This window comes from Thunnus maccoyii, chromosome 19 (genome assembly GCF_910596095.1).
Source record: "Thunnus maccoyii chromosome 19, fThuMac1.1, whole genome shotgun sequence".
NCBI classification, from domain to species: Eukaryota; Metazoa; Chordata; class Actinopteri; order Scombriformes; family Scombridae; genus Thunnus; species Thunnus maccoyii.
Genome location: NC_056551.1, coordinates 4729496 through 4752114, shown reverse-complemented (window position 1 = coordinate 4752114; position 22619 = coordinate 4729496). Strand labels below are relative to the sequence as shown.

The 22619-nt window shown below is 37.5% G+C and overlaps 1 protein-coding gene across 3 annotated transcripts in view; it reads left to right on the top strand.

Annotated features, from left to right (window-relative positions):
• Positions 1–22619, top strand: part of LOC121885622 (ras-related protein Rab-27B-like) — a 69276-nt gene extending 46657 nt beyond the window's left edge. For 2 of the 3 annotated variants that reach the window (XM_042395274.1, XM_042395275.1), the window contains exons 2-6: positions 7821–7992; positions 12366–12454; positions 14521–14624; positions 14850–14973; positions 17769–22619. In XM_042395274.1, coding sequence (XP_042251208.1) covers positions 7840–7992; positions 12366–12454; positions 14521–14624; positions 14850–14973; positions 17769–17955 — 657 coding nt within the window. In that variant the 5' untranslated portion in view covers positions 7821–7839 and the 3' untranslated portion in view covers positions 17956–22619. Of the gene's footprint in view, positions 1–1329; positions 1378–7820; positions 7993–12365; positions 12455–14520; positions 14625–14849; positions 14974–17768 lie in introns of those variants that run through there. The other variant, XM_042395276.1, reaches the window with a different exon arrangement.

The following is a 22619-nucleotide window of genomic DNA, read 5'->3' as shown; positions in this document are numbered from 1 at the left end:
GTGGTGCTTTGAGTAGCTTTCATGATACGAGTATTAAAAGTCTTTGGGAAACTATTGTAAACCACAGCGAGCATTTCCTGTGAGAAGAGACAGATTAATCCTGTCAGTGTTGATCAATAATTAACAGCAGAGACTAAGCTGCCATCGCTCCCTAGCTGCTCTCAGAAATTTTGAAAAACATCCATCTATAGTTTTTCCTGGGATGTTCCTCTGCACAAATTAGTGTTGTTAGATTTAAAAATTCAGCTTATAGTCATTTGGCTGATTATGTTGAAACCTTTATCTGATGGGTTTTTGGTGGACTCACTTCAAATTCCTCTAAAATCAGTTTGCTTCTAGTCTAGTCTAGCTTCTATAAGCTTAGAAAACTATCATGTTGTTGTGCAACTCTAAACTCTACAAAAGTCTTTTTTTCACTTGGTGCCATCTGTTTTTCTGAGAATACAGCTAATTTGGAAATCTAACTTGGATTTGTATAAAACATGTTAAGCTGATATTAATTATTTACAGATTTAATTAAAGGATCAAGGTTTCATTATGTATAAAGAGCTAATGAACCCCAAAGATACAACACCCTCTTTATTCATCATCATTAATGTGTAGCTAATGAGAAATAGAGGATAACACAAAGTACAGACTGTTGTTTCTCTCTCTCCTAGTATGGTTGAATATATAATACTGGATTAAAAAACAATTTCACCAATACGCAGTGAATCATCACTTTTCTTCCTCTGTCCCTCTCCCACTCCTTCTTATATTTTTTCCAAAGCCTGTTATTTAGGGTTCAGACACATCTCTGCTATATAATACCTGACAATGCAGAAAAACTCATGATGAAAATGATTTATTTATACAGCAGCTCTTAAGTAAACAGCACTCTCCAGAGTTACAGTTTATACAAGACGGGACATAAGCAGCGTTAAAACAGCTGCGTACAGAAATGTTTAAGAGAAATCAACTCATCATAAAACATACATTAATACAAGAGTTAGCTATATTAAAGGTCATCTTACAATGAAGGAAAGAAAATGCACTACTTTCTATGAAAGGCCATTCAGTTCAGTTCATTCAGTTGGTTGCAATCTGCAACCTCGCTGCTAGATGCCACTAAATCCTACACACTGGTCCTTTAAGTACTGGTGATGCTGCTGTTGCTTCACATTAAAAGCATTCAACTGGTGAAACACTGGGTGGTTTTTATTGTGAGGAAGCCACAGGAAACACAATGTATTTGTCAAAGAGGTTATCTCTGACCACAATCATATTTTAGAAATTCAGATCAGTTTTAAATGTAGCATAGTAATTAAATTGAAGAAGGAGCAGTCACAGTTAGAAGAAGCACTGCAAGAGGCTGCAAACCTCCAACTCCTCATCAAGGTAACAAACTTTACTGTGTTCTGCTTCTGTGTTTGTTTGGCAGCACTGTAAACAGATACATCACTGGATATACTTTTGTATTTCTCAGAAGGTAGCTGCTCACTGAGTGTTTGCTGTAGTATTGAACCGCGCTTGCCTTTACTACAGTAACCACTGGTGTTGCCAAATCAACCAGGACTGAAATCTTTAGGATTACAACTTTAAGAGGGGGTTTAAAAGCAGAGGCAGTGTTAGCTGACCTGATGCTAAGTGAAAGGCTGATCAATAGCTGAGAAGCCAGTAAAGCATTACTCACTGTAAGTTTTTAATATAGAACAGTTGAAAGATCCAAGTTGGAAGACCTGAAAGGCCTCTTAGGACTGTAAGGTGTTAGAAGTTCAGTTATACTCCAATGCCAGACCAAGCAAGGCCTTGCATGACTTTAAAATGAGTTCTAAAAGAGATGAGAGATGTCTTGTTAGTATTATATTTTTTAAAAATTATCATCGACATCTTAGACATATAGTGTTTTACATCATCTAACAGTTGCATAGATGCTAAACAGTGAAGCCAGCTTGCTAACGTCAGTATAGTTTGAATTCTCATTTTATATTCATGTTATTTTCATAATGGATTCATATTTGTACATCATTGCCACAAACATGCTGTATTACACACTTATCTGCACTTTCTCTTGCTTGCTTGCTTGCTCAACACACAACGAGTAATAAATCTGTGCGTGTTTAGAGCAGCACAAGACTGAATGGTTGAAATTACACTCAGGGTCTGTCAGGTGGATTTATGCTTCTCTTTAGAGGTGTAGAGTCTCTCTCTCTGGCGTTGGGACTGATTTATACAACAGTTCAGTGTAGGATTTAACCCGCTGATTGTAAAAGCAACACCACGACACAAGATGGATGTGTTGCACATTATCAAGCTTTGTTGTGCATTATGTGCATCCATTATATACCTGAAGTACTGGGATGGAGAGAGACAAAATGGTTGCACAAAATCAGAAAATATATACATCCTCAACAGCTTCATGCGGGCCTCACTCAACAAGCACCACCTGCATCGCAAAACCAACAAGTCCTCCAAACTAAAATACTGTACATGCGTCATTGGTCTCATTGCCTTCCTCCACATCCTTTTGCTCATGCATCTGTTCCTTTTTCACATTTTTCACATTTTTTGTTGTTAGTCTTCCTTTTTATCCTTTCATTTAAGTTTTTAATGTTGGTCGGTCAGTCGGTCCACTACCTTAAGCAAATGTTAGCATGCTAAACACACTAAACAAAGACGGTGAACATAGTAAACAGCATACCTGCTAAACATCAGCCTGTTTAGCATTTTCATTGTGTGTGACGTTAGCATGCTTATGTTAGCGTTTAGCTCAAGCAATGCTGTGCTTATGTACAGCCTCACAGAGCTGCTAGCATGGTTGTAGACTCTTAAGTCTTGTTGGCTTGAACTTTCTTCAGAAAAGGTGTCTTTCTGTCAGTGTAACATGTATTTATCAGACTGCTAGGAAATTGTGTGAAAACTTTGAAGACAGAACAGGAAATCGTTATTTTTACGTCTGAAGCTCTGAGGTCGGTCAGTGACGTCAGAAAGATGCGGACAGATAGGAACATGCTGTTTCATATCTGCTGCTTCAGATGTGAAGGTAGAATTTAATATCTCTGTGACGATTGTGAAAGAAGTCTGTGATACTTTTTTCAAAAGTTGCAAGTGAAAGTGCTGCATTTAAAGTTTTACTTAGGTGACAGTGTGGAGGTATAGAAATGTGTCATATCTTAGGAGCTTATAATATTAAATAAAATTGACAATATTCAATAACAAGGGTAATGAACAAAAAAAAGTCTGTTTTGTATTTCTCAGTTTGTAATGACACATGATACAACAGCAGATTCAGGGCCAAATGTCACAACAACTCAGGCGTTTAATAGATAACCCAAATCTATACAAATGTTGGATTTATTTATGAAGCTGCTGACTGTTTGTGTTTCTGAGTCAGACTGAAAGCAGTGATGTCTGTTTTTATCTCACAGATATGATGGATAACAGAGGAGGAAGAGCAAAACACAACTTCCTGATAGACATTCTGATACTGACACTGATGATGTGTCTTTCATGTCTTCTCTGTGCAGCAGGACTGGATTGTTGTAGACTCTGTCCTCTCTCTCTGTTTGTTTCCCCTCTCTCCTATAGTGTGTGATTGTTCATACATTTTTAATGCCTCGGTGTATTTTATGGTTTTGTTCTTGCTTGTTATTGAGATAGAAGGTTTCACAGGCACTTGGGAAAATCTTTCCTCCGCAACCTGAATGTAACAAAGCTGAAGCAGTATTTCTGTTATCTGTATATATTTCTATTATCAGGTATTCACTAGCTAATCCTAATGTATTGTAATCGCACAGCCCTGCAATAAATCCTACCCATTTACATCAACAAGGGTAGAATAAACATTAGAAAACACATCTCAGTATAAAGCAATACTGAGGATTTATTGCAGTTGTATCAGACTGGATTAGTTTTAGATAATTGGACCTAATAAACTGGAAACTGAGTGTATATGAAGTCACTATACACTTCTGTTAAAGGTACACTCGGGACCCTTCAGGGGGCGTGATACAAATGTGTTTTGCTGAGAAACTCTGAATGTAAATATAACTTTATTTTTAAAAGAAAATTTCACAGGGTGCCTTTAATAAAAAAATGATTAAACTGCTAACCTTTCCATGTTATTTTAAATGCTTTTTCAGTGGCTTTTCCACATGTGAATTTTTTTTTTAAAGACCATAGTACACATTTTGAGGTCATGGCCACTAATTAATCTATAGAATCATCAAATCCAAAATTCTAAACATGTTGATGAAATTCTCTATTAAAAGAAATTATTAATTTGTAAGAATCTCTTTTATGAATTTGTGAATCAATTCAGAATGGAAAAGTCTTTTTAATACATTTTTCCTCACGTTTGCTAGTGCAGCATAAGGAAATATATAAAAAACACAGACATTTTTTAAAAATAAATCCCAACTTTATGCTATTCTATTTTGTTTAGTTGTTTGTTGTTGGGGTGACTGTGAGTGTTGCTGTTCCTTGCCGTCAGCTGACCGAGCTGCTGTTGACTGTTTTGCCCTCAGGGAATCATGACTGACACCCTGATCACACTACAAACATTCCTGGTTTTTCACAAATGATGACAGATCAATAGGCTTGACAACGCCCCCTTGTCTCACCCCCAACCTCTCACCTCCTGAGGGCTTCATCAATACCAGGATGGACAGATGCTAAATGTGTCAGAGAGAGAGAGAAAAAAGAAAAAATAAGGTTTATCTGTTTACTGTCATGTGGTGCTCCCACAAATAAAGACATCTAACTGAGTTAGAAGGACTGTTTTCCAGACCTTGTTAAAGGAACAGACCAGTGTCTTTTTCACATACTGAACATACTAAAGACCATTTCTGAAGTAAACCCTGCAATTTTACATTTGTGTTTTTCTTAGACAGGAAGCCATTGGTTTCAGTTCATTAATCCATCACAGTGAGGATTTGCTAATGCTGTCATCAAAGTTGTGTTATCATTATGTGGTAATGCATTTGAAAAGATCTTCTCTTTGTTAATGTGCAGTTGGGAAAATAATAGAAACACATAAAAACAAATGTACTTAACTATGTAGCCAAAGAGCTGCTGAGTAAAAGACTGAAAGTCTGCAGCTGTTTTATTCTGTACACATCAGAAAATTCAGTTTTTGCTTCTATGAAAATGAAGGGACAACTTTGCTATTTGGAGGTCCTTATCACTAGTGGGTCAAAAGAGAATTTTTCTGAGGGTGGCGCCAGAGGAAAGGTCATATTGTTACCTAAATCCAAAGGATTTGTCTTCTGTATGGTGGAGGGCATCTCACATTCAGCTTGTCAGGTTCAGATCTACACCAAGCCCCCAGGAAGTGTGCCAGGCTTTGAAGCCAATTTGACATAGTGGCCAAACCATGGAATTACAACTTCCGGTTCCGACAGGGAACCAAAAAGCATTTTTCCGACACACAATTGTTGGAAAAGGAGCAGCTTTAAAATGGTGGATAGATTATTTTGAGCGTCACAACACCTGTGAAATGACTCGTTTCGGTGCTCGGCGCTGGGGCCCATAGAGCATGAGCAGTATGTTCTCATCTTGGTAGTTTCTTTACAACAGGAAGTGGCTTTTTTGGCTTCATGTGCCACCATGGATGTATAATAAGAGCTGGATAGGGCGCGGCTCCTCAGCCTTGCAGCCAGTTTTTCCCAGTGGCCACTCGCGGTATTGCAGCAAAAAATCCCCGTGCGGCCCAAAAATCATTATCCCCATAGACCACCATTATAAAGAGACGTTGAGAGACGACCAGAAAACTGGACACCTCGAACTGCAAACGTCAATTATGACTATTTCTTTTATGAACTTTTGGAATGAATGAAGGTGGCCCCACCTCCAAAGCTGTATCCAGTTCTCTTTATACATATATACTCTACGCTGTCTGACTTGCTGAACTCTCATCAGTTTAAGCTGGATTCTATTTAGTCTCAACCGTACCTCAACATAAATACTAATATTAGCATGCCAACATGCTGATATAAACATGCTCATACAATATGAATGTTAACCACAACTTAATTCTCAATTATTGGATGTAAAACTCAACGATGCTACACGTGCAAAACATGCTTTGCATTTTTGCATGTTACTATGCTAACATTACCGTGTTGACATGTGTAGGCTTACAGATGCAAAATGCTAACATTACGTTGATATGTTAACATACAGTAAATTTGGAAAAATGCTAACATCCAGTGTGTTAGTGTAACATGGAGATATTTTGGATTTCAGCACATTAGCTCTTTAGTATGCTATGTTAGCATATATTTCAGCACTTTGGGTTTGCTGTAGCTCAGGCATTAGTGTGGGCTGGATTAATTGGCTCCTCCTGTCCATGTATCGAAGTGTTGTTTAGGGGAAAAATATAGGTCGCTTTGAGCGTCTAATATACTATTTGTGTGGACTGCACTAGCATTGCTATTTCTGTTGTAGATACTGGAAATAGCTGCTATTTATACAAACAACTGATAAGGATTGCTGATCAAATATACTGCAGTTTAAATGTCAGTCTACTATCTTTGTCTCAGTCTGGTTGATGAATGACGTCACTCTGATTGCCACTGTACTGTCTGATGTACAGTGAGGTTATTGTGAGGAGCTCCGGGGTAGTCACTGTCCTCTCTATAATAAAGCACAGTGTTATACATGCTTCCTCTCAGCTGAGTGAATTAGAGTCTTATGATCGTCTGTCTAAATATACCACGTTTGGCCTCAAGGCAAACAGAGAGAAGAGTATCCCAGACTACGACTCACTGTAAGATACATGAACATGTTTTTCAGGAATTTCACGTGAGAACTGCATTCCTCTTCGTTATAGATACCATCTCTACTAGCTGAGATGCACAGGGGTATTCAATTAACTAAAATAAGTGGATTCTACTGATAATGCACTTTCTTTGGTGTTGGTGAAAGTTGATCTTGTGCCTTTATCAAACTGTGCCTACATGGTTGGATGAAGTCTGGCAATGTCCGTCTGTCAACAACTAGAGGTCAGAATTACATAGAATTTACTTTGGATATTCATGATCCCCAGTAGACGTATCCTACTGACTTTGGTGACCCCCTGACCTTTCCTGTAGTGCCACCATTAGGGCAAAATCTAAGAGTTAGGTTTTGGATGTAAAATCTTCATCTGGAGAATATCTTGTAGCTGTCAAATAAAAGTACATTTCCTTCTGAAATGTAGTCGGGTAGAAGTAAAGTAAAATAGCATACTATTAACTTGAGTTAAATACAAGCATATCAAAATTGTACTGTGCTTTGGTATTTTCCACTGGATTTTTGTCATGTGATTTTCACTTGTTTTACTGCTGAAAAAAAATACAAATTCCTAGATTTTTGCTTTGAATAATATACATGAATAAAGCGAATCTGATGTATGAGTTTATTTATATGCTGCACTTTTTCACACAGACTTTTTCCCACCACAAACACACACACACGCACACACACACAAACACACACACACACACACACACACACACACTCAGCAGCACAGTTACTATTTTCCCAGAAAGTCATGTTCTGATTAGGGATGCCCTCTGATCCTCACTCCCATAATTCAAAAGTGGGTAGTACAAGAACACACAAAGACGCAGACACACATCATCTTCTTTCTGTCACTGAGTATGTTTTTTATTAATTTGCTAACTTTTGACGTGTCAAACTGATAATATCAGTGTTCGCGCAGTTTCCTCTTTTCTTCTGTTTTATTATTCATGTCATTTGCTACTTTTTCAAACACTCATCTGTGGGAACTTGAGCTATGAGTCTGTGTGTGTGTGTTTGTCTGCATGTTAACATGCATCTCTGTCTGTTTTTGACAGGTTTATTGCGGTCATCACTATGACTGATGGGGATTATGACTACCTTATAAAGCTCCTTGCCCTGGGGGACTCCGGTGTGGGGAAGACCACCTTCTTGTACCGATACACAGACAACAAGTTCAACCCCAAGTTCATCACCACAGTCGGCATCGACTTCAGGGAAAAGAGAGTGGTAAGTTTCCCATCTCTTACATTAAAAATGTTTAGGAACAAAAGCAGAGAAATATGCAAAAGTTTCTGGTAGGTTTTTAGATATTTCTGTAGCTCTTTCTAGTTTTGAATTGCAAGTAATTCATCTTAAAACTTCATCTCAACTAGATGTCAGTTTTCTGATACAGCGACGTCCACATGCTCATATTATATGCAGGTGATGGAAGCTTGGTTACCATAGTTACCATGGCATTTGCCAGGCATTTTCTCAGGGCTTTACTTATCAAAGAATAAACAGTTGGTCAGGTCAGGTCTGAATTTTCTGCTGCTTTACTCCCACAGTGGCTGCTGAGCTGAGTCACAGTCGGGCTATTTTAACTTGTACATGCAGATCAAACCTGGGTCAAATACACCAGTAACCCAGGATGAATTATCTGTGAAAAATGGATTAGGTTAACTAGTTAGTTGTTGGAACAGTGGTTTCAAACCTTTTTGGCAACTCCTTATTATAGATTGTAGCAGGTGCAAACATGAGTTGTGAGCAGTTTACCCACAGGGTGTTTTTTCTTTTTTAGACTGTTTCATCTGAAGGGTTTTCAGAGGAGTTTCAGAGCTATCCTATATTTCACAAGGAAGAAAAGCAAAACTTTGAAGCAAAATTCTAAAAAAAATATAATTTTGTGTAACAGAAATATAAGTTTTTAACCACACTCGCAACATTGCCTCTGAGGATGACAATGTTGGTGTGTCAGTCAGTCCACCACTTTGGTCCAAATTGAAATCTCAAAAACTATTGAATGGATTGCTATGAATTTTTAATCAACATTCATGGTCCTCTTTGGATGAATCCCAATGACTTGATGATCCCCGGACTTTTCCTTTAGTGCCACCATGAGGTTTTTTAGTGAAATATTTCAACAGTTTGATGAATTGTCATGAAATTTGGTGATGTTCGTGTTCCCATCAAGATGAACTCCACTTCTTTTGTCCAATACTTAAGTCTATGTCCAAATATCTGCAAAACCAATGACATTCACATCAGCCTCAGCTGTACTGTTCTTAATGATGTGTTTGGTGCTGATCAGGAAATGTTAGAATGTTAACATGCAAAACTAATATGGTTAACATTGTTATAATTACAGCAGCTAATCATCAGCATGTTAGCATTGTTATGTCATTGTCACATTAGCTGATGTCAGAATTTAACTCACTGTGTCTAAGTACAACCTGACAGAGATGCTAGCATGGCTGTAAACTCTTAGTTTTGTTTCTTTCTAAATGTATTTTTTAGTATCAAAACCAACAGATCGTCCAAACTAAACAACAAAATAAGGTGATTGTCAGCCCATATGAGTAGTTTTGAAGTATACTGGAGGTTTTTATACTCAAAAGATTGATTTTGGGTGTACCACTGTAAACTATTGACTGAGACTTGTTGAAAACATTTACTCCTTTTACTGGAACCTTGTCAGGATAAATACGTCCAGACGTCCATGTGTGAGATACAGTTATCTGAATCAGAGTGGGCGGAGGTGTCAGTGGTCACCTTGGTGCTGCTCTGCCTTCCAAGTCTGAAATACTGATACTGCCGCTTTAATCCCAGTTCTCCAGATGACTCATAGGATTGATTATTGTTCCTCACTTCCTCTGTGTGCATGTGATGTTGTGATGTGCTTGTTTGTGTGTGTGTGTGTGTGTGTGTGTGTGTGTGTGTGTATGTGTGTGTTTGTGTGTGTGTGTGTATGTGTGTGTATGTGTGTGTGTGTGTTAAGGTCACACCCTATTTTCAAGCTGTTTTATCTGGAGTCAAACAGAAACAGACAGATGTGTGATCACAGCTGTAGTTCAATGTTGTCAGTGGTTCTTCCTCAGGGTCTTTATGGGACCTGAAGCTGAATACAAGTTTGTTTAGTCTTTGTCTAGAGAACCAGACTTTGTAAACAAAAGTCACATGACTTCCAACCAGGTCAATTATTGTGTGTTTTAGAATTAGTGGTATTCATGCAGTTTACAGTGAGAGAGAAATATCAGATTATCTAGTCATTTACTTTTACTGTTACTGGCATAATGTTTAGTAATTCAAGGTATATTGTGTTTTTTCTTTGAAGTGTAATGTAAAGTGTCAGGACAGATATTTCACTGAGGATACATATTCCATGTATCCTCAGCTAGCTTACACAACAGTTCCACCTGGCAGTAAGTAGCTCTAAATATTTAGTATCAACTTTACAACTCTTACAAAACTGTAAGAACTAGTTTGTCTCTACATTAGTTTGGTCTCTGCAGTGACAGGCTTAGCAGTAAACCTGAAAACATTACATTACAAAGCCCCACCCTACTAGAATAAGTCTATCTCAACACATTTCAAGACTTAAACTGCAAAAAGATTTTAAATAATGTAAGACTATTCTGCTTACTTATATATATATATATATATATATATATATATATATATATACACAGTAGCCTACATGGTAATTCATTCCTTCAGTTTCTTTGATTTTAACAAATTCAGGGAGACAAGATCATATCAGCCCTGTTCTGCCCTCTCTTCACTGGTTACCAGTCAGTTTTAGACTTAATTTTAAGACTTTACCAATTAAGTTCAAAGAACTTCCTGTGTTGGATCCTAGCTATACCGGTGAATTCCTGCTCTCCTACAAGAGCACACATGTCTGATCCTCCTTTTGAATCTGATGTTGGCTTTTCCTAAATCCCAACTCAAGACTGAAGGTGACTGGGCTTTTGCAGTCAGGGCCTCTCAACCCTGATTTAATTGTAGTTTCTGCTGTGAAAACTGCAATTCAGTAAAACAAAAGATTTGTTTTTCCCTTGCCTAATTTAAAAATGGTCTCATACTTGCAAAAACCGTATTAAGGGATTTATTAGTGTGACAACCTTTGCAGTCTTATTTCTCATCAGCTCAAGCAGAAAAGTAGATTGAATATCTTGCTTAGAAAAAGTTAAACAGTCTACAGCAAATGGTGTTTGACAAGATTATCTTGTAAAAATAAGATTTAATTGTTAAAGAAGAAGATATCTTGACTGTCTTGATTTGACCCTTTTTCAATATGAGCTGAGTACTGAACATTTGGAATATTGACACCAAATAGTCATTGAGCCTCTTAAGTTTTGCTGACTTATTCTTTGATTGGATACATTATGATTTTAATAATAATGTTAACTTCATGTTGTATTTTATGTAGACAAGGTTTTTGTACAGCTGATTGTGTGTAGACATTAAACACTGATGCAAGTGAAAGGTTTGGTTTATTTTGTTTAATAAGAAAAACAAAGGAAAAATATGAAAAACATAAGCAAGGTATTGAAAAGTACATACATTTATGACATTTGTGCCAAAACCCAGCATCATATTGCAGTAATACTCAGCTCCAATAACAAACAGCAGCACAGGTCTCACTACAGTGACCTCACACTGTCTGATGTACAAGTGTCATAATTTGCCACCTGACTTGAAAACCAGTTATCACCTGAAAAACTGAACCAAAAGCTCCACTCTTGATTTTAAAACAGCTGCTCTCTCATGATTGGTGCAAACGCACCCTTAAAAGAGCGTCAGAGAAAGTGACAGAGAGTGTCTCATCTGTGAGAGTCCAAGGTGTGAATGACGCCTGAAGCTTCGTGCAGAGACACAAACACAAGCAGCTGCTGCACAGAGTTCATCATTACAGAATCAGGAGGACCACCGACCATATTACTGTCAGTCAGATCTGTTGAGATATTCACACCTCTACAACAGAGCAGTGATGAAAAATGGATGTAAGGGGCCTTCAGACCGAACACAGTACTGTCATAAAAAACACAAGAGCCCGAGCAGATGAAATATAATCTTGGAGATTCATTATAGGAAATCATTCACCTTACACAGTAATGTGGATGCTATAAAAGTTCAACACATTTAATCCATGTTTGGCTGGAATGTTGTTGCTGAGGAGTGAGGAGCCTATAAAATTCTTGTTGATGTATATCTTCAATAATATTGCTTATATTTACACTCAGTTACCAGTTTATTATGTCCACCTAACTACTGTAGGAATAATTCAGCCTAATGCAACAGCAATGCAATAAATCTACCTGTCATGTTACTTTTTGGTCATTTTGGAGGCTGCTGTTGAAATGTATTATGTTATGCTGAGAGGTGTTTCTAATATTTTGTCCACCCCATTTACTGTATATCATTTAGGATAGATTAAATATTAGAAAGACCTCTCAGTATAATATAACCAGATACAAGGTATATGTTGACATGGAAAGTGAAAGTTTCTTTATTCTACCTTTCATTTGATTTGTCATTAAGATTCATCAGTTCAGATTACTGTGTGTTTATTGTATCTGGTGAATATGAAAACTAAACTAATGTTTCTTTCTCTTCAGGTGTACACAGCGTCCAACCCCAATGGGACGACCACAGGGAAAACCTTCAAGGTCCACCTTCAGCTCTGGGACACAGCTGGACAGGAGAGGTGGGCTGCTCGTCCCATTGGGACTGGTTCTTAGTTTCCATCATGGGGTTGTCTGTCTGTCTACCTGTCTATCCATGTGTCACTGGTAATATTGGACTGATATGTTTAGATGACTTTAGGGAACTTACATGGTTTTCAAGTGGCAGCCACTGCAGGTCAAAGTTAAAGGTGCACTGTGGAGTTTTTTTGTAAACAAACAACAGTTATGTTTACATTGTGTGCCACTCGCATTATGCATTATGTATCCTTGTGGTCTAACAAATATGTTGAGTGCATTTCTTTCCTCATAAAACATCTGCAAAGCCAATTTTAAAGTATTTTAAATCCTGCTTTGTTTAGATCCGTGTTTTTCTTCTCTGCCTTTGCTGTCGCATTGCTGTGTTTCTCGTGCATTACAGTCACTTGTAGATCATTGGAATAGTGTGAATGTGCACAAACAAAATGGGGACCCACTCATTAAAAAATTGCATACCACAGGGTACCTTTAAGGTCAAAGCTGAAGTGTGTCCATTTGCTGCTTCCCTAATGTCCAGTAGATGCTGCTACGGGAAAAGTCTAGACTCCAGAAATAGAAAGTTTTTCCTTTACAAGTTAGTGTGTCAGTAGTTAAACTCTTTTAAAGTGTGTTTTGATGGAAAGGCAATATTAAAGGGACATTTCAACAATTTGTGAAACGTGTATTATATATGTGCGGACTATTTTGTGGCTGGATGCAGTGACTTCAGCAGACTCCCCTTACCTGACAACCTGGTGACAACAATGCTCCAGAAAGTCACTACCAAGTCAGTACCCAGTATTGCCACTACCAAAAAATATCGAATGATGCCTTTAAAACCTAATAAGAAGAATGGTTTTGGGCCTGTCACTTCATCTTCAAATTTTCAGAATTACACTGATTAGTGCAAAATATTCAAATTGGCAAGTCCAGCTTTGGCAAAGTTTGTAAAATGATAAAGCTTACTGCTGAAATGCAGCATGTTTTATCACACTGATCGGTTGGACAGGGAAACAACAGTCAGAGCAGATGATTGTATGTGTGTGTGTGCCGTATGAGCGTGTGTGTGTGTGTGTGTGTGTGTGAGTGTGTGTTTGTGTCGTCTTTAATTGGAACGAGCCTCAATCTGTTGAATCTGTTTATAAAGTATGACTCATTGCAGGATGAGTCAGTGTTAGTTACATAATATTAATTCCATTTCTTCAGTGTGTAACGGAGCAGATTTCTTTATATTTTATGAACTGATCTTCATGATCATTGAATCGAGTAACTGAAGTCATTATTCCACCTGTATGATCAGTTCATCAGACTGTTTGCTGTGGAAACACCCCTGATATCTGCTGCTTTACCCTGATCGTTTTCATATTACATATTTGCTAATAAAGCGTCATAAGTATTGTTTACAGAGTTATTTTCCTTGCTGTGTTACACTCTGAAGCCCAGCATGCTACAGAACACACAAATGAAGTTAAAATCCCTTTAATAGCTGGTGTAGATAAAAACGACAGCACACAACACACTTAATACATTTTCTTTGTTTAAACCAATCACAGTTAATCATTAAGGCTATCGGTCTCATCCAAATGATTTTTACACAAATATATTTTGAAAGTGTTCAAATTATTGAAATATTTATTAAATAACTGTACAAAACTGTACAATGAAGTATCACCACAGATTGTGTGGGTTGTAGCTGCTGCGGTAGTGGGCCAATCACCCGTTGCATTAAATCAAAGACTGCTTGCGGTGATTGGCTGCGAGCAAAACTACACAAAGTCTTTTTTTTACAAAAAAGATTGAATGTGGGTATCATTTGGCTGGAGGAGTTTCTATGCTACTTGGTACTGGGTTATTTTGGTAGATACCTTAAAGGTATTGAGTACTGATACCCAGCCCTATAATTGGCCCTACAAAAAGCAGGTGTAGATAGATAAGATAGCATTGTTCTGCAATAATGCAGTTATAGAAAGTTGAACCACTGTAGTGTTATTCAGTTCAGTGGAAAAAAAATAAAGCATTTAAAATGTGCAGTATGCCAAAATATAACCTTTTTTTGGTGTGTGTGTTCCAGGTTCCGCAGTCTGACGACGGCGTTTTTCAGGGACGCCATGGGGTTCCTGCTGATGTTTGATCTCACCAGCCAGCAGAGCTTCCTCAATGTCAGAAACTGGATGAGTATGTTGTTAATGTCTCATTTTCTTAACGTGTTTTGAAACTTGCATTGCTTCAGCTTGAGGTCCTGTCTACTGCTGTAGCAGCAGGAGTTACAGTTTCATGTTTTTATTCATGTCCCCTGATGCATCTGTTGCACATGAATATGTACAAATATACAGTGTTTCAGAATTATAATTTTTAACATATGATTTTGTGTTTTTGCTGTTTATTTGTGTTGATTTCCAGGCCAGCTACAGGCCAATGCCTACTGTGAGAACCCAGATATTGTGTTGGTAGGAAACAAGGCAGACCTGGCTGACCAGCGTGAGGTTCAGGAGAAACAGGCCAAGGAGCTGGCAGATAAATACGGGTACGTTTATTGATCATGTACAGAATTTGTGTTTCTACACTTTACGTACAACCTTTTATGTTTACAAGATAAAGCCAGGTTGACAGGAACTGCTCTTTCCACTTTTACTGATGACTCCATTACTCCAGTGTTGGCCTATATCCTAATTTTTATTTCCATATATTAAATTAGTGTCTGTCAAGTCGGGTAACCAGTGTCAGTGTTTCCTGTAGCGTCTGTATGTAATGTAAGTCTTTTAAGCATGGGCTTGTGACAGGTAAATTCGTCATTCATTCATAGATTACCACTTTTCTTAACAGATATACTAAACCTTTGTGTTATTTTTGTGTTATTCTGGTTTTATTCTAATTTCAGTGCTGTTCTCATGTCTGTCACTATCCTGCCTTCAATTCAAGCACTTCATATTTTTGTTTAGACAGTGTATAATCAAACCACATTTACTGAGTAAATTTTTCAGACATATACACATACAGTACTAGAGCATATTTTCATATTTCTATTTATTCTAGTCTTTAAGAAATAAAGTTTAGGCACTACCCTACAAAGTCTTCCAATGGACCTCCAGGCATGATTTGCTTTGACAATTGTGATGCAGCTCTAGAGCGTCTCACATTACAAACACACACACACACACACACACACACACTGTAGAGAGAAATCAGGATGTTTTATGAAACCAGGCTGACTGTAAAGACAGGCAGTGAGACAAAACACAACATCACTGACACGTGTGCAGCACTGATGTCTTGACAATTTCTCCTCCCAATTTTTAGCTTTTACCTCATCTAACAGTAGAAGTTAGATGACTAAAAATCATTTCCTGGTGTCATTCCAGTCAGCCAAGATCTGTGTCTGATGTTGCCTAGCAACAAATTTCTGTTCCAGGAAGTAATAAGTGCTGTTTTAAACTCTGGGGATTTTCAAAATGTTGAGGACTGTACAGTAGGTGCAGTTCGAACATCAGATAAGTTAAATATTGAGAAAACAAATAATAATGTATCTACAGATTACATACAAAATATAAATATGCATGATTTTTAAAAGGTATCACAGAGTGTTAAGGTAATGCCATTTGTTAGTTGTACCCACTGAATGAAAGCACAGAATAATAATCAGTGTCAGAATATTGTGAGAATACTATAACACACTTCTATCCTTTATGCAACACATAATACAGTGGACTGACAATCATCCACTTAGAGCTCTTATCTGTACAAATTAGACACTGTGCAAGCCTTTTATTGTTAATGCATTATTTATAAGCAAAGATAAAGCACAGACGAGAAGAGGTATTTTGAGTGTTATATGATCCAACTTTTTAGACCTTGTGAGGACTCTGGCAGCTGCGTTATGGACCAGTTGAAGACCTTTTGTTGCTGTCTTAGGTAGGCCAGAGAAAAGTGCATTACAGTAGTCTATTCTAGATGTTATGAAGGCATGTATGAGGATTTCAGTGTCTGGATTTGGACTATTACACAAAGGTGGAAGAAGGCAGTTTGTTGTATACTTGATATGTGGCTCAAATGTAAGGGATGGATCAAACACTATTCCCAGATTCTTAATTGTATGGGTCTGAGAAATTGTGCAGCCATCAAGATCAATGTATTAATCTGTAAAAAGCGATGTGAATCTAGCTGGACCAACAAGCAAGTCTTGTGTGCGTTCAAATGCAGGAAATTATTGCACATCCAGTGATGGACTTCTGACAAACACATCTCTAATTTAACCAGCTTGGAGGCATTGCTGACTGTTACAGGAAGATAGATTTGTGTGTCCTCAGTGTAGCGGTGATGCATTATGTTCTGTTTTTTGAAAATGTGACCCAAGGGCAGCAAGTAAACACAAAACAGAAGAGGACCGAGTACTGATCCCTGTGGGACACCGTATTTGACCTTAGAGTAGGACGTTATAATATTATTGTATGTAACACTTGGTGTTCTATTACTCAGGTATGAACAAAACCAAGTAAGTGCCAGCCCCATGAGATCAATAAGGTTCTCAAGATGTTGTAGGTGGGTGTCATGGTCCACAGTGTCAAAGGCAGCGTTTAAATCAAGTAACAGCAAAACAGATGAGAGATCAGAGTCCATTTCAGTTAATAGATCATTAGTTACCTTGGTCAGTGCAGTTTCAATAGTGTTTGGGCCTGAAACCGGATTGAAACTCATCAAGAAGGTTATTACTGGATAGATGGGCAGTGACTTCACTAGCAACCACCTTTTCTAACAGTTTGGACATGAATGGGAGATTTGAGATCGGCCAATAATTGTTAAGAGTTTGTGGGTCAAGGCTGGGTCTTTTTAATAATGGTGTAACTACAGCTCTTTTAAAAGCAGTGGGAACGATTCCAGAACTAAGGGATTTATTGATAATGTCAAGAAAAGGGTTTCCTATCACAGTGGTCTATAATGAACAAAACATATGTGGTTGGTTTGGAGCCAGTGACAGTTTGAGAGAGAGTGTTTGAATCAACTGGATCAAACTGTAAAAGGTGGCTGATGGTTCGGTAATCAGTATGAGAAAGAAGTAGAAATGAGAGGAATCAGAGGAGAGGGACACAGCCTTACCAGTAATATCATTCCTGATTAGCTCAATCTTTCCAATTAAAAAGTAATTAAAGACCTCAGCTGTAAAGCAGGAAACCAGTGTGGGCAGGGTTGTTTTAATGAGCTTATCTATGGTGTTGAATAGGAATCTGGGATTGTGTCTGTTGTTTGAGATCAAATCCAAGTAATATTTAGATTTAGTGTGAATATTTGTATTTATACAAATATTTCTGCTCTTGTTGCTCACAGGATCCCGTACTTTGAGACGAGTGCAGCGACAGGAGTTGAGGTCGACAAGGCAGTGATAACACTGTTGGACCTGGTCATGAAGAGGATGGAGCAGTGCGTCGACAAACCGCCTGCTGAGCCGGCTAACGGCAACGGGGCCACAAAGCTTGACGCTGCGCCGCCTAATGAGAAGAAATGTGCATGCTAGATGAAGAGCCGATTCAGGAAATGACCAGTCAGCGCTCCTCTGTCGTCTGTCCTTTCTACTTCCCTTCTTTTTTTACTTTCTCCTTCTCTGTCATCTTTGATTGCATGTTTCTTTGTCTTCTCCTCTTCACTCCCTTCTCTCCAAAACTAAACATTGTCCATCTTCTCCTCCTCTTTTCTTTCTTTTCCACCCTTTTTTCTTCCTTCTCCATCCAAACTGTCTGCCACTTTGGCAATGAAACAACCCTATCCCCCTCTAGTGGATATTCAAGCTAATACAGTCCCAGCCTGTCTGCCCTTGGGCTCTATCCATGCTTGAGCTCTGTTTAGGAGGAAATTAAAACAGGAGAGGACAGTTTCATCACTGTCAGACATATAATGTGCCTAGTTTAAAACATGCAGCCTGGGAATTAAGCTCTGCACGCTCCCAATTTCTCTGCTCAAAAGTTGTTTTAATGATTTTAAATGGACCTAAACAGGCAAAGGAACTTTAATTTGAACTCTTTAAAGTCTTATCTACTCATCACTTTGTAACAAGGGAAAGATTTGACTTCATGTTTAGGCTGTCACTGGATGACAGGCTGTGTAAATTAAGTCATTGTCCCCTCCTGAAACTTTTCCTCCTGGACTAGAGTGAGCAACTGTGTGACCAGTGTGTTTTTATTTTTATTTTTTCCCTGTTTCACACTGTTTCCTGTGCTGTACCTGTATTAGCCATGTGTTGCAATTTGTCAGTGTTTGGATACTTTTACATTTTGATTAGTAGCCCTACTTCAGATTATTCAGTTTGAAAACTTTTCTGACTGACTCAACAGACACAAATGTTTCAGCTAGCACTTGTTTGCAGCCTGGCTGGTTATATTTTGCTGTTGAACAAAGCTAACTCTCTTAGACCTCTGTGATGCTGCCAGACTTGGCTGACTGCAGATTTGTAGACATTATACCATTCATGTAGTAGGGCCAATATGGATACAGCATGGCACATGTGCAACGGAGAAAAAAAAGCCAACATTGTATATCATGAACATTTGTTATAGACCAGGATAGACGCATTGTTCCAAACGGATCTACTGCCTTGGCTTTTAAAGCGTTAATTCACTGTGGCAGGACAGGTTTTAATCTCTGTGGGAGTTTGAGACAAGTCAGCTAAAAATATAGGCTGCTCTGGGGACCATTATCACCATGACTTACTAACATTTAACTGAACGTGACATTGTAATGCAGCCTAAAAAAGATAAATGCTATTTTACAGATAGAACTAACGTGGCATTTTGTAAGAAAATCAGATAAAAATCAAATGGGGGGCGGGTAGTGAGGCTGGGGATCATGAAAATAGACCTGAGTCTGGTGACATTAGATCCTCAGTGCAGCTGATTAAATTTTGACCTCATCTCTTTTTATCAAAAAATCACACAAAGTGAAATATCGCTTTAAGGCCCCATTTATGTTAGAATATAGAGTGACCAATAATTTATATTAAAAGAATTATAAAACATAGATTATTATTACTGTTGTCATTTTTTGTTACATTCTTTATATTTCACACACCTATTCTTTTGTTATTTTCATGTAAGTCAAGAGAAAACTATCTCAGCTGCTTTTATACTTATGATTTTCACTGCTGTGTTCTTGAGCTCAGTTGTCAAATTAACCCAGAAATTACAAATTTATTGACAAAATGTGTCTCTAACATGAAGAAAACACACTATTATAAAATTTTAAAGAAGTATAGTAGAAATTGTTTAAGACATATTTTTATTGTGTTTTGTAGCTTAACACTATCATCGTTTTTCCATTTGTTTACCGGACCATTTAACAGTTGCTGTGCAGAAAACCCAGTGAAATTAAAACTAAACTAAACTAAATTTCTCTTAGTTCTATTTAAAAGGCTGCATGTTTTGCACCTGGAGCACAACGAAAAACATTCGTCTTAAGAGGCCATGTAGACTTTAATTGAGTTGAAAATTTCTGTTTCTTTAAATGTACAAAATCTGCTTCTGGTCCAAGATTATCTCCTTTGTAAATCAACAATTTTCCTTAAATCAAGTAACACCCTGATCTGCCTTACATCATGAAAAATGTTGAGATGTTGATTTGCACAAGAAACAAGAGAAATCATCTTTCTGCTTGCCACCTGCTGGCAGCTAAATATTTATTTTAAGTGCATAATGTTAAGAATATTAAGATCACTGCAGGTTGGTTTTCAAAGTGTACTGAGAGTGAAAGCAGTGGCAGCAGAATGGGTGAGCAGTAATGTTAAGTATACCGTACATGTCACAAATTAACAGCAAAAGACTGCTGTGGTCTTTTAAATATTATAAAATTTCAATATTTGATTAAATATGGTATTTTTCAGTAATATTTTTTGTATTGTGCACTCCATTAAAAGACTCTTAGTTTAGATGCCATAATACTTTGGCTTCACCTCGCTGTCACCTTTAATCTGCCAGTGTGCCAAAAAAAGGAAACACCACAAACAAGCATTGGTTTTCTATAAACCCAAACCTCATTCTGCTGTTCACTCAGAGAAAAATTGCCTTCACATTTTAAAAAATGTTTGTGTGTGTGTATGTGTGTGTGTGTATTTTTTGTTTGAAAGCCAAGTCATATGCCAACATCTGATCACAGTGCCATATTAAACACTCACCACTTTTTGATTACAATTTATAAAAACCTTAACAAATTGATGTAAAAAGACTTAGGACTCTGGCTCACATTCTAACATTATCTCCCAGTTACTGAGCTCCATAGAATAGTTATGATTTTTTTTCCAGAAAATATTTGTGTAGGTTTGTTTGTACTGTTTCAGCTAATCATCTGCTCACTTTTTACACTCACATCAGTAGATTTTATCTTTTATTCTGGTCTGAAGTCATGTAATCATAATGCACTAACCATAACTTTACATATTTCTAAAGTGTTACAGAAGCAGCTTATGAAATCCTCTTAATATACTGTAGGTTTTATTTTTTGTTTCATGAACCAAGTTCTGTTACAGTGAGGCAAGATATTTCAGTAAAATTGTCTCCAAAGATTTACCTGAGTGATAGTTTGACTTAAAGCTGCATTAATTGAATTTTTGTCCACTAGGGGGCAGTGGAACAGCATTAACATATTATCAGCTTTTAAAGTTGGTGAATATGTTAAACTAAAACAGTTGCTTATTTACACATCCACAGAGCAACATTATCACATCATTGGAGTTGTGTTTGTGTCCATCTGATGAATGTAGAGGCAATATTCACTCTCCTTTTAGCTCAGGTTGGTCTCCACCAACTACTGAGAACAATATCTGTCTCTCTAACTTTGTCCGTCCAGCATGTGGTGCTGAGTAGGTATGTACAGCGGGTTTATCAGAGCTTGTTTGCTGAATACAGCTGCATCAAGACCAAAATTATGAGCTAAAAGAGGCTAAAACGCTCTGTATAATGCTGCAGAGGTGGGTCCACCTCTGTGGGTCCACTATGAGTGCCAACTTTCACATTACACATAGTCGTGTCATCCAATTTTTCTATGAAAATATTGATTAATGCAGCTTTAAAACGTCTTACAAGTGTCTTTTAAAAATCTTAATCTTAACAAGTGTTGATTTCATTAAAACCACTAATCAGGTTTGTAACTTGTTGCATGTTTTTTTGAAAAGTTTCCATGTTTTTGGTAAAAGTTGGATGAAACATAAAAAAGAAATATTGGTTACCCGAGGCATCTGTCATGCAGAACCTTATTGATTAAAAAGACTAATTTAAGCCCAAATCTGTTGCCAGCAAAATGTTTACTCAGCAATTTTAGTTTATTTTACAATAAAAAAAAGATGACATCTCAGCTCAAATAGAGAAAGGAGACAAAATGATCTAATAAAAAACATTAACATAACTTAACAAGCATTAACAGAACAAAAGTAATGCGTTATTATTGGCACTGGTTTTCTTAGTATTTGAGACCTGGAGTCAAGATTTCCAAATCGAAAACCATTTTCTAAAAACCTAAAAACCTTGAACCAATGCCTTTTTAATGTGACAATCTTCCGAACCAATTTGTCAGCTTTAATCTGAGCCTTCCGTCTTGCGTTGCTCATCATATTTTCTCAAATTTCATGAAAATGTGTCCTCTGATGCCTTTTTGTTTAAATTCAGTATTCAGTTATGCCACACTTGTATCTGACATTAACTTGACTGTGTTGAAACATGTTTTTCCTGACGCATCTCCTCCGTAAACCTTCTCAGTCTTAAATGTAGTTTATGAATTCACTTTGAAAGTTTACACTGTTTGAAGAGTCATGTTGTGCCTGTTTTTAACTCTTCTGTCTGATCCTCTGTAAAGTTTGTGAGCTACTGAATATTTTAATGCATTGTTGATTATAGATTACAAAGCAGACGCAAAAGAGTACGGAAGTCATGATGTTGTTCTTTTGTGCTGATATATCGAGACAACTAACCAATCCAAGTACCTCTAAGAGCTTTTATTTTTGGAAATCCTCTGTGTGAATTCTCTCTGATGCCTGCGGTTTGTGAACGTTTCAGTTTTCACTGTTTGTATCGATGCCTGTGTGTGTTTGTTGGGTTTGTTGCACCGTCAGCATGTTTGACACCATGAGAATGAAATGACCTGTGATGCGTTCGGTGTTTCTGATGTCAGAGCTGCAAATAAATCTCTGTGTTTGTTTTA